The sequence below is a fragment of the Protopterus annectens genome, chromosome 5.part1 (assembly GCF_019279795.1).
Source record: "Protopterus annectens isolate FY-2018-M chromosome 5.part1, PAN1.0, whole genome shotgun sequence".
Lineage (NCBI taxonomy): Eukaryota > Metazoa > Chordata > Ceratodontiformes > Protopteridae > Protopterus > Protopterus annectens.
The window spans coordinates 575,497,315-575,510,115 of NC_056736.1; the positions used below are offsets into that span (position 1 = coordinate 575,497,315).

General features: G+C 44.0%; 1 protein-coding gene across 2 annotated transcripts in view; it reads right to left on the bottom strand.

Moving 5' to 3' along the window:
• Window positions 1–12,801, bottom strand: part of ZMYM2 (zinc finger MYM-type containing 2) — a 2,217,537-nt gene that overhangs the window by 1,261,423 nt on the left and 943,313 nt on the right. For both annotated transcript variants that reach the window (XM_044073197.1, XM_044073196.1), the window contains exon 9: window positions 1,289–1,439. In XM_044073197.1, the coding sequence (XP_043929132.1) occupies window positions 1,289–1,439 (151 nt within the window). The remainder of the gene's footprint in view (window positions 1–1,288; window positions 1,440–12,801) is intronic.

Here is a 12,801-nt window from a genome sequence, read left to right on the forward strand (position 1 = left end):
CAAGAGGGACTGAAATAAGTGCAGGAGTGCCTACTTCTAAGCAAGTTATAATACTTTTTTGCACATCAGAAATTTGTCTGGATTCCCACTCAAAAAGCTTTATGTTAAAAATGGTTTCTCCAAAAGAAGTTTCAACTACAGGCAGTTCAGGTCTTCAGTCAGAGGCCAATTGGTCTGGGGATAGAATCTGAGAAGAGTAGGCTAGAGAACATTCATCTGTCATACTTGGCCTCATCATCCTCAAAAGGCAATTCCAGATGTCTCTTGCAAGTGTGCAGTGGGTGTAAAAGCAGAGGAGACAAAAGATGGCAAGTTTCAGTATCATGATGGCCAGAAACAGGCCTTGAGAAAAATCCATACACTCCTTTTCCTGGGACATCTGAGGAAAGGAAACATTTTTGGTTTTCCTTTTTTTTCTTCTATTTTTGGAGTGACATCTGCTTTAACAAGATGCGGCAACTCTGACCACAGACATACTTCAATTAAATGACCTAGGCATTTCTTTTCTTAGTAATATTTGTGGAATACCTTTGAGTCTTTCGTAAATTATTAGACAGGGTCCCCACTTCTCACCATTGTCAATAAGATCAGTTGTTTTGGGCATGTGCGAATCACACACTACACTGGCTTCTGGCAGGGTCACGGTAGCTAAAGTCTGAGAAGGCAGACATACCAAAGATTCCGAACCCTCAGCAGTTGCATCAAAGTCCAACTGGGCAGTCAAATGTCAGGCCTAAGTCTCTTGAACTTCTTTGTTTGGCAGGACATTGGGGTGGAAGGAAGGATCTGCCATCTCGCTTGGGTGAGGCACTGGGTCTCCAAGTGTTGAAAAGAAAATACACTGGGAGTGGAGATCCATGAAGGGAATATGCCTACTAAAATAGCACTCTCCAATCCTAGCTGACATCTGATAGAATTGCAAACACCAAAGCTTTTAAGAAAAACTAGGAAAGTTCTCCAGCAGGACACTTACCTGAACCAGTGAAGCAAACAATACAAACGACCAAGTGAAGAACACACGGACAGGTGCGAGACCTCTGTTTGGACTGACAGTGTGTCAGATTTTTATGCTCATACATCCAATTATACAACTCCTACACCAAAGGGTATAGGTCATATTTTGGACATATAGCTAAATGGAATGTTTTGGCTTTGCTAACCCAGACAGACATCCAATTTATTTGATGAGATAACCCAACATTTTGGAATACTGCAACAGTGACCCAAGGAAGAACATTAATTAAAATGTACAAAACAATAGCTTTCAGTCAGTCAGAAGTGCACATACCTTCACTGCAGAATGGCCTTTTAACCCCTGAGAATTTTACTGCTTCGTGTAGAGTTTTCTCCTCCTGGCAGTATTCACAGAAAGTAACTATGCAGTGCAGCTTTTTATAGTCATCACAACAAATCTTACTGCAGAACTGATAAACTTTACTCTGTAAAACATTTAGAGACAAAAAATACGGTTGGTTAATCATATTCATGCAAATGTCTAACATACCAAATGTCACAGTTTCAGTAGTATACTACATAAAGTACATACATTTGTAATTTAATGTACAGATTTTAATGGTGGATCTTTTTCCACCAATATGAATAGCAAAGTAAAAAAAGTGCATCACTCCGTTCTACAAGTTCATCCCTGGCCTTGTGGCCTTCATTAAAGCTCAAAGTTCTTCTACAGTAGGGTTCTACATAGCACTGCTGACAGAATCATGTCAGTTCCTGCAAACTCAGCATCATCCAGTTTCCAGCAGCACAGCACTGCAGGCAAAAGCTCGAGTCAGATGCTGTAAGACCAGTGGCATTATCCAGTCCAGAGTAGCATGCCTTTGGAGAGAGAGAGGCTTGTATCAGCTCTCATCACAAATGGAAACTTCCATCATTCAAACAGTAACACACTACAAGGTCATGATGAACAACCTCAGGGAGATGCAGCCTGTAGAGAGGGCCAGCATTAGAAACACGGCCTGTGCAGCCCAATAAGACTGAACCAGGGTCAGTATTTATGTGCAGCTTTGCAGGGTGGCCTTCAGTATGGTCTTTAGAATCAAGAAAAGGAGGAAGTTGTGTACAGACTAGCCATTCTGACCACAGTTCCATTACTGCATACAGAAGGAAAGGGAGAAGAATGATACTTCATCATTTATGCAGACACAAAAAATGTCCACTACCTATAAGACCCACCTGCAAAACAACCAGTTCAGTTTAGAAACCATCAGTAAGAAATAGTTCTGCCCATCAGAACACTGGATTTACTCAGGATGTGTACTGCCACCAGGAATACACTTTGGTCTAATGCCCAGTCCTGGATCTTGATGGCTTGCCAGCACAGGGGACTGACGCAGCTCTCCCCCTATACACACACGCATGCACACACACACACGCACACGCGCACACACACACACACACACACACACACACACACACACACACACACACACACACGCACACACACACGCACACACACACGCACACACACACGCACACACACACACACACACACACACACACACTTACTTGCTGAGGCACACCACCACTGTTCAACATACAGTGGCCAGACAACCTTAGCCAACAGAGAAAGTCAAACAGAAATGTTCTTAGATTCAGCACAACTATATGCAACCACGTCTCCTTTGGGGTCCTGTAACCCTGTGGCATGCTGCCTGAAAATGTCCCACCCACCACAGGGTAGAGGCATCTATGACACCTGGAAGGGATTCCCTATGGTAAGACAGGGGAATGGAGCTACTTCAGGCACTGCATGCAACAGCATGCTAGAATAAAAGCACATGGGAAAATGCATGCTTGTGCTGATGTCACTGTAAACTGTGAATCCACTCCAAAAGTCTCACATGCAACTGTGCACTGGGAGCCATGAGAGTGAACAGTCCAAGACCTACAAGCAAGAATTCCACAGTCTCTCAACCAAAACTAGCTGGCATTCAGGAAGCTGCAAGGAAACAAGTATGTCAGATTCCAAGAATGTTCTGCATTCTCCAGTATCCATCATACATCCCCAAAAAGTTATTCCTTGTGTGGAGACAGCTGCAAATTAGATGCACTGAATGAAGTTCCTAGAAAATTATAACAGTGAGTGCAAGGCTTGCTCTGTTGAAAGATCCCAGGAAAATGCATTCAGGAGCCAATCATACAGAAAAGGAAAAAATCTTAAATCTCTAGCCTCTGATGAACTGTGACTACTGCCAAGCACTTGGTGATAACTATGGGGCAAGCATCTGATCAGGTGATTGGCTACAACCCAAAAGGAGAGGAACCTCATGAACCCTAACCATTATTATGTAGAGATAGGTGCTCTGAAGGTCCAAAGAGTGCACATTCTTCTCATGGACAGCAGGACATTTTTCAGAGACCCCTTTAGATTTCTTTTGCCACAAACACATTTTGGTCACTCAGATCAAAAATTAGTCTGAGGTCCTTTGTCTATGTCAGAACCAAAGCTAACCTGGTGGCACATTTTGGATGGCTCTCTCGTTTAGAAGGGCTCAATACCTCCTCCTCATAGGTCTGCTTCTTCTGACTGGGTGAGACATCTTAGCAAGGTCTTGAGCTGTGGTGCTTTCTTTATAAAGAAAGTACAATACCACTGGGCATTACATATTTGACCTACTTGTCCCAACTGATTCTATACCATGTGTAAACATGGATGAAGATCCAGTCCCACAGTAACTCTAAACCGGAGTAGTCAAACAGTAACTCAGCGCTGTTATCAGGTGTTCTTGAACTGCCTGCAGTCTTCTGAAAGATTAGTTGTGTAAGAACTTATCTTAACAATACATGTCCTTCTCTGTGCACTGTTCTTACATGTGGGAGCTGCCTGCCAAGGTGACCCAACATCGACCAGTATACCACAGTCTTGCTACAATAAGGTAAGCGGTACGTCTGACGTAGGCCATCGGGCACAAGCCATAAAAGTGACATACGCATGCACCATCCTCAGAACTGAAGCCCCAGGTGGAGAGGGAATTCAAGGGAAAGAGAATCAAAGCATCCAAGAAACGAAGGAAGATGGGACAGAACACTGCAACAAAGAGAAGGACATCTATTGTTATGGTAATTTCTTATACAACTAATCTATGTTCTTCTACTCATCTGTTGCAGTATTCTTTACATGAGGGAGAATACCAAAGCTCAAACAGAAACGGAGGTGGAGGTAGCAGAAGAATTTTCCAGGAAACCATGAAGAGTGGACCCGGCAAACCCTGCCCTGGATCTGGAAATAAAATCCACTTAGTAATGTTTGGTGAACATGTGGACTGAGGTCCAAGTAGCTGCTTCTAGAATGGAGTTGGTGTCCAGCCCTTTAAGGAAGGCCCTTGAGGAAGACACTGCCCTAGTAAAGTGAGCTTTGACTGCACCAGTAAGGGCTTTACTATGTTAAGTATAGCATAAAGAAATGGATTTGGAAAACCAGTTGGAGATGGACTGCTTGGATGCAGGCAATCCCAGACCCCTGGGGTGGAAAGACACAAACAGTTGGTCTGATTTTCTAATAGGCTTAGTCTTGTGAAGACTAGAAACTAAGCTCTGTGTACATCAAGTGTGTGTAGGATCCTCTAACTAATGTTTTGGGAGAGAGGAAAAGTTAGGCAAATGAATGGCCTGGTTTAAGGACAATTCATTAACTACCTTTGGCATGAAGGAAGGGTTGGTATGAAGGGAAACCCTTCTTTGTGGAAGTTCAGGAAGGGTGGAGAAGCCATCAAGGTTTGAAGCTCTGAAATCCACCTGGTGGAGGTTATAACCACCAGAAAAGTTTTCCAGGTGCAGTGTTTGAGGGAGCTAGAGGAGGCTGGCTTGAAAGACGCTAGAGACCGTTTCTCTAGTATAAAGTTAAGATCTGGGGGGACTACAGGTCTCCCCGGAGGTATAATGTGAAGGACACCTTTAAGAACTTATTTGGCCTCAAATCTGGAAGCTAAAGAGGCAGACATACAAAGACAGCTGACAAATGTGCTTTCACAGAGGAATATGATGAGCCTGCATTGAGCAATTCACACAGATATGAAAGAACCAAAGGAGGATCCACCGTAAGTGGGTCCAGGTTTCTAGCATGACACCAAAAGGAAAATCTCTTCCATTTAGAAAGGTAAGATTTCCTTGTATTGGATTTCCTGGTCGCCTTCAAGACTTGAAGCACATCCTTAGAATAAAGATATCTGAAGGGAATCAGGGCTCTATCACCCACAGGATCACTTGAAAAGTTTACAGGTGTGGGTGGATGAGGGAGCCCTTGTTCTGTGTGAGTAAGTCCACTCTGTGAAGTAACTTGCAATGACTGCCCTTGGCTAAGTGTAGAAGGGGGAACCAGTGCTGTCTTGGCCATCAGGGAGTCACCAGCAAGATTTTTGGTCTGTCCTTTTGAGTTCCAAGAAACTGACAGGGCATCCACTTTCCATGCCTGAGGATATGGTTCTCTGGCACAAAAATTTGGAAGCTGTTTGTTCAAAGGGAAGGAAAACAAGTCTATGTCTGGAATACCTCACTGGTAGACAGTGTTTAGGAACACATTCCTGTGAAGCATCCATTCGTGGGCCTGTGTGTTCTGGATCTGCTCAGTGCATCTGCCACAGAGTTCTGATTGGAAGGGATGTAGACCGCCTGAAGAGATACTTCCAGATGGCGGATTAGTTCCCAAACCTGTAAGGCTAGTCTGCAAAGGAGGTAGGATCTTGTCCCCCTATTTGTTTAGGTACCACAGAAGTCATATTGTCTGTATAGCTCCTGTCCTCAGGAGGGGTCAGAAGGTCTGTAAGGCTAGATCAGTGCCTTTACCTCTTTTGCATTTATGTGGTCTTTACACTGAGAGGGGTCCATTGACCCTGAACCGTGTGTGGACCCAGAGCTGCTCTCCAACCTGTATCCAAAGCATCTATGTACAGGTCTTGACTTGGCCCCATGGATCTATGGGAAGTCCTGGGTTTATGGACAGTTGTATCCACCACTGGAGCTCCTCCTTGAGGCAGGGTAGTAGTGGTACTGGAAAATTCTAATGGGCGGGCATGCTGAGACCACATTTATTTCAGGAACCATTGGAATTTCCTCATGTGGAGCCTTGTCACGGGTAGCATAGGTATGGTAGAGGCCCATCAATCCTAGGATTTGTAGAAACTGTCTTGCAGACAAGTATTTCAGGAGTAGAATGCCTGAGAAATCTAGAGAGATCTCCTGGGCCTTCTGGGGGAGAGAGACAATCATTTTGTCCTTTTGGAATCTGCACCCCACAAAGACATGATGTTGAGATGGGGTGAGAGTACATTTTTTGAAGATGATGGTGAACCCCAGGCAATGTAAAATGGCCATGGCAGAGTGGAGGTAGTTTCTCAGTTCCTTCGGAGAACTGGCTTAGAACAGAAGGTAGTCTAGACAAGGGAAGATCTGGATGCCCTGGAGTCTGCAGAAGGTGATCACTGGCACTAGGCATTTTATAAAGACTCTTGGGGCTGTAGAGAGACCAAAAGGCAAGACAGAGAATTGAAAATGCCAGGAGCCCGCACTAAAACACAGAAATTTCCTGAATTTGGGATGAATGGGAATATGGAGATAAGCATCCTTGACCTATGGACACAAGGAAGGCATGAAGGAGGATCAGAGGAAATAGGGGTCTGAAGAGTTAGCATTTTGAAGGAAGGCATGGAAAGGTTTTGAGACAGGAAGGGTCTAGGATGAGTCTCCCATGGCCCTTCCTTCCTGAGGACCAGGAACATGCATGAATAGAAGTCTGTTCTTTTTTGGTTAGGGGGCACAGGCTGGATTTTGCCCTGTTCTAGCAGATTTTGCATTCATGTGGGGAAGAGTGGTTTCTGTTCTATTGGGGGGTTGATGGATACCCCTGAAAGGAGGTACTGTGTGCCAGACCATAAATTATCCATTTTTTATGATGCTGAGGACCCAAGTGTCTTCAGTGATGGATTCCTAGGCAGGAAGGGAGAGGGGAAGGCGTAGGGAGATGGGAGGAGAGCAAGAACTTTCTGAGGAGGAGTCAGGAGTTGGTGTCCGTTCTATCAGGAAAGGGCTGCTTAGCTACCTGGGATGCAGAAGCAGCAGAGAACTGATGTGGTTTCTTGCTCCCTTTGGAGGGTTTGGATTGGGGGGGTTCGGGATTGCCTGCAGACAAAGACCCATTTCCCAGGGTAGTTCCTTTGAAATTTAGGCACTGGAGAGACCAAGACATGCTTAAGGTCTTAACTTCTTGCTCTTTTCCTGTAGGGACTTGAAGAGCTCCGCAGAAGGTTTGCCAAATAAAGTGGTGTTGTCAAAGGGAGCATCCATAAGCTTTGCCTTGATGTCCTCAGGGAGGGGTTGAAGCATCAACCAGGTGAGCCTTCTTAATGCAGAGGAAGACGATGCAGCTGTGGAAATGGCCTTGACTGTATTGTAGCTGTATTTGAAGGAATGTCTGGAAATATGCGAGGATAAAGCAATAAGGGAAGATGCCAAGGCTTCATTCTCAGAGTCTGGCATGTCAGACACCATCTCAGACAGTTTTGTCATAAGTTCCATGGTGTACTTAGCCATGGGGATCTGGTAATTCTGGGCTCTGAAAGCCAACGTAGCTGAAGCATATATTTTCTCACCCAGCCTCTCCAATTGTCTACTACCCTTGTCTGAGGGGAGGAGGGAGGTAGAAGGAAGAGATGTTGATGCCTTTTCAGAGACTACTGAAATCACTGAAGGGTCTGCCACAAGGGATTTGAAAAGGAAATTAAAATCCTGAGACACTTTAATACCCATCTGGCTTCTTATGGGCCAGAGGCTGAGAGGGTGCAAGGCCGTGGAAGCGAAAGCATCCAAAAAGGCAGGTATAACTGGAGGAACTGCAGAAGGACTAGGGGTCTGCACCTAAAGGTCGTAGTACTGCTTTTGTACCTCATACATTTGTGAGCTGTCCCATTTAAAATTATCTCTCATCTTTGCGATAGTCTCACCAAAGTAAATCACCTCCACAGTGGACTCTGTCTCACTGGAGTCTTCCTCTGGAAAAGCATAGTCCAAGGAGGAAAGTCGTTGAGATGAGTAAGCTAACAAGTCACTGTCCTCATCAGAGAAACAGACTTCATCTGAAGTGGCTTGTGCTCTGGCCCTTTTTGGGGGGAAGAAGGCCAAGCCAGAGGGGAAGCAGTCTGGCCTGAGGAAGGCATCAGAGCCATTAAGGCTGAGGCTTGGGCAAAATTCTGCCACCATCTCTGAGGGTCTGGTGGGGGACAGGAATGTTTTTTCTTTGCAGGGATGTCCATTCGATGCAGAGAGGGAGGGCAGACGTAGGCCTGCACTCGACCAAATCAGACTAGACATCCACTCTCATAACTATCTGACTCCTCTTGGGCCTTCAAACACGATGAGCCTAGGTTCCCCCCTGGACATCAGGAGCTGATGTCTATGAGCTGATGTCTATGAGGCCTCTCTGGATGTGCATATATCCGGTTCCAAGGTGGCCTGTAAAACTGGCTCAGCCTCTGAATCTGCAACACAGACCATCTCTGACCTCTTAAGTGCCTCGGAAAAGATGTCTGTAGGGACAGGCATAGCTTCCACTTTGGGGCTAGGTCTTCTGGCCTTCCCCTTAGTAGGCCTGATTGTCAGGTCCAAGGAGCCCTCCATCGTTCTTTAGGTTAAGAGTTTGAGACATTCGTTCTCAGAGTAAATCAAGAAAGATGAAAGCTGGCTACAAAGGGTCTTTGGCATAAACGATTGAAAAATCGAACAGTTTTTATGGTTGTGGTGGAGCCCAAGACAGAAAAGGCACTGAGAATGGCTGTCCTTGTGTGGAATTTACCTTCCACAGTTACACTTCTCTTTCTTGGATGACATTAACCTCAACCAAGAGGAAACCGTAGCAAAAAACAAAAGGATTCCCCAGTGGGGCACGCATCTTTATTGAAGAAAAGGGTTCCGGAAGCAGAGTGACATACAGGGACTGCCGATCCGACTGGCGGCAAAGTAGTTCTGAAGATGGTACGCTCGTATGTCACTTTTATGGCCTACGCCCAATAGGAGCCTACATCAGATGCACCATGTACCTTACAGTAGTAAAAAACTTTGGTATACTGACCGACACTGGGTCATCTTGGCAAGCAACTCCCACATGTAAAGAATACTGCAACAGATTAATAGGGTGACTAATAGTTCTCTCACCTTTGTGGCCATTACTGTTGACTTGGCCCCTTCCTGCTCCCCCTTTATTAAGATCTGCTGAGGTCTATAGCAGAACCAATCTGGTAGCAATTTTTCTGCAACTTTTTAAACGTTCACTGAGAAAGTTAAAATTCTACTCCCACAGGAATCTGGGTGGCTTGCTACTCCTCTATGTTCCTGAGGTACATGCTCAACTCCTCATTGAACAGGAGAGATTCTTACAAACGCAGAGCCCATAAACAGAGTCACAGTATCCGCTGCACAATAGGTAAACTGGAGCCAGACGTGCCTGCACAGTGACATCAGTTGCTACAACGAAGTTGAATACTTGGCTATACCATGAACTACATGGATTACGTTGTTCATCAAATTAGAGAACAAAGTATCCTTAATGGTTCAATTTGGAGAATCCTTGGCTATATGGGTCACTTTGTGAGAAAGCTCCACTAGAAATAAACCATGTAAGCCACGGCAAAAAAGCATACTCAGACAGCATGGAGAAAGAAAAAACACTCATTCCAATCTTATCCAATTCCCTGGACTCCTTGTCTGGTGGATGGATATCTGGGCATGAGGGGTGACAACCTTAAGAGCTACTGCACTCAAGACACCTGACTTGGGGGGGGTCTCTATCCAGACAAACGAGTCTCCCTGAGAATGAAAAAACCCTACATAATTTCATAGGGTACTGGACCTACCATTTTAGGGTTCCCTCAAGTAAACTTTGTAGCATCAGGAAGAATATCTAACAAGGATGAAACCAACCAAGAAGACGGTTGACTGTACTTGCAAATTTCTTGCCACCTTCACTGAAGGGAGGGGATGACAGTCTGCAGGCTACTTTCCTTTTTTTTTCCTTTGATTTGCACAGGAATTCACTGAATGTAAGGTTCTCAGGTGGTGACCCAGAGAAAGCCAAACCTTCCATGTCCTGCAAGACACTGCTGGGAGATTTCTTAGGAGTCTCTAAATGCCCATAGAAGGTGTGTGCCTTTTTTATTTTTTTTGGAAAGGGTTCATACATGGATGAAAACAAATGCCTTTTAGTGGCTCAATGGTGTACAGAAGGCTGCAGAGCAGATTTAACAGTGGCCTCTGGAAAGCACTGCCCCTTCTTTGGGGTGCTCCTTCTGCATCAAGCCCTACTCTGCAATGGAATGTCAACCTGCAGTTTTCACTGAATACACATTGTTACACAAACACTACTGGCATCAATATCCTACCTGTCAGTGCTGGCACCAACAAAGCCTGCAACCTGGCATGCCAATGCAAGACAAGCTGGAACTGAAGATGGAAAGGATATGGCAGATGTCAAAGAAATATCAGGAATTTTAGCATTGAGAACACACCCTGGCAATACATTAAGTACTGCAAGGTTGTAGGGAATAACTACTGCAGGAGAGAAAATGAATACCTAGGCAATGGCAGTATTACTCTACAGAGCAGCGATATGGAGAAGCCATTTGCTGGATCAATGCTGAGGGCAAGAACGCCAGTACTGGCATCTTAATGACTGACAAATCAACACCACATAACAGAATGGCATTTGGGAGGGTGATGAATCAAATTCAGAACAAAATTCCACGATGTGCCAATATTTGCTCAATTTCTCAGGTGCCACAGACATGGCTATCATTTCAACAGGCTTAAAAACTTCAGCTTTGGCCAGCTAAGAACTTGCTATATTCAACTGGACATAAGAGAATTTAAGTACCTTTATCTGCTCTTTTTTTTTTCAAAAAAATACAGTATTTAAATTGATTTTAACTGTGTGGAAGGAATATTAGCTGAAATGGAAGTTAGTCAGTGTTTGCTGAATTTTGTTATTTGCTAGTAATTACAGGTGTGGGGGTAGTCACATTCTTTGATTTCCTGTCCTTGCCTATTTAAGTGGTACAGTGTGAAATATTTTCTGCTTAAAAACCTCAGCTTTGGCCGCTAAGAACTTGCTATATTCAACTGGACGTATAAGAGAATTTAAGTACCTTTATCTGCTCTTTTTTTTTTTTCAAATAAATACAGTATTTAAAATGATTTTAACTGTGTGGAAGGAATATAGCTGAACTGGAAGTTAGTCAGTGTTTGTTGAATTTTGTTATTTGCTAGTAATTACAGGTGTGGGGGTAGTCACATTCTTTGATTTCCTGTCCTTGCCTATTTAAGTGGTACAATGTGAAATATTTTCTGCTTAAAAACCTCAGCTTTGGCCGGCTAAGAACTTGCTATATTCAACAGGACGTATAAGGGAATTTAAGTACCTTTATCTGCTCTTTTTTTTCAAAAAAATACAGTATTTAAATTGATTTTAACTGTGTGGAAGGAATATTAACTGAACTGGAAGTTTTGACTCTGCTCTTCAGTTAGTCCCATCCACCCTCCCTGTTTTTGTTTTGGTGTTAATCTTAGTGGTCTTGCAACTGCCCGCCCCTCTTGTAAATTTGTGTTTGTATACTCCTTCGGGGCCCATCTCATTTGCTCACTCAACTGAGTGCAGTGAGATCATATTCTGATTTCAGGCACTCCTACTGTGTACAAAGAGAGCATCTGGGAAACAGAAAAAAAAAATTTAAGCTTGTTTCCTGCCTTTCCTGTTAAGTGGTATAGACTATTTGTTGGCTTCTGAGCCCCTCAAGCCCTTCTGTGTTGGAGGGAAGCCTTCCAGCTTAGTTTTTTTTTCTTATAACTAGCCAGTTTTCTAGTTTCAGCACTCAAATCTGTTTCGTTCATCTCAGCACTTGTTCAGGGAAAAAAAAAATTTCATCTGCTTTTACTGTATTTGTGTTTCTACCTACTTTTTTTTTACTTTTGCATCATCTTAAAAGTACTCAATTGTATTTATTACCGCTTGGTGCAACTCATTCTAAGCCTTTTGGTTTAGGCTTCGGACCAGTTGTTTTGCACTGAGAGGGTTTGTGGTCTGCACTGTAGTGGCAGAACAGGTAGCTTACACATCCTTCTAGGTTGGGAACTGCTGATTGAGGGCTCAGTGTCTGTTATTCTAAAAGTGTATTCATTCTAGTTTAAGCACTTGGGTTTTCAGGCCAGTTATTTTACATTAAGAGGGTTCGTGGCCTGCGCTCTTGTGGGAGGAGAGGCTGGACTCTGCCCTTCTGAGCTGGGAATTTCTGGCTGAAGGCTTATAGTGCATGCATATCTGAACTGCTTTCTTACTGAAGTTGGTGCGCCTTGTTTGCTGTGGCATAGACTGGATTCGGGCCTGCTGGATCTAGCTTTGTTTGTGTAACTTGAGCACTAATCCAGGCATTCCCTAAAGTATTCAATTGTATTTATTACTGCTTGGTAGTAACTTGATTAAAGTGTAGCTATCATTCTAAGTCTTTTGGATTAAGCACTTGGGCTTCAGACCAGTTGTTTTACATTAGGAAGGTTTGTGGCATGCACTGTGGTGGCAGGACAGGTAGCTTTCATCCTTCTAAGTTGGGAACTGCTGATTGAGAGCCCAGTGTCTGTTATTCTTAAAGTGTATTAGTTCTGGTTTAAGCACTTGGGCTTCAGGCCAGTTATTTTACATTAAGAAAGTTTGTGGTCTGCACTCTTGTGGGAGAAGAGGCTGGACTCTGCCCTTCTGAGCTGGGAATTTCTGGTTAAAGGTTTATAGTGCCTGAATATTTGAACTGTATC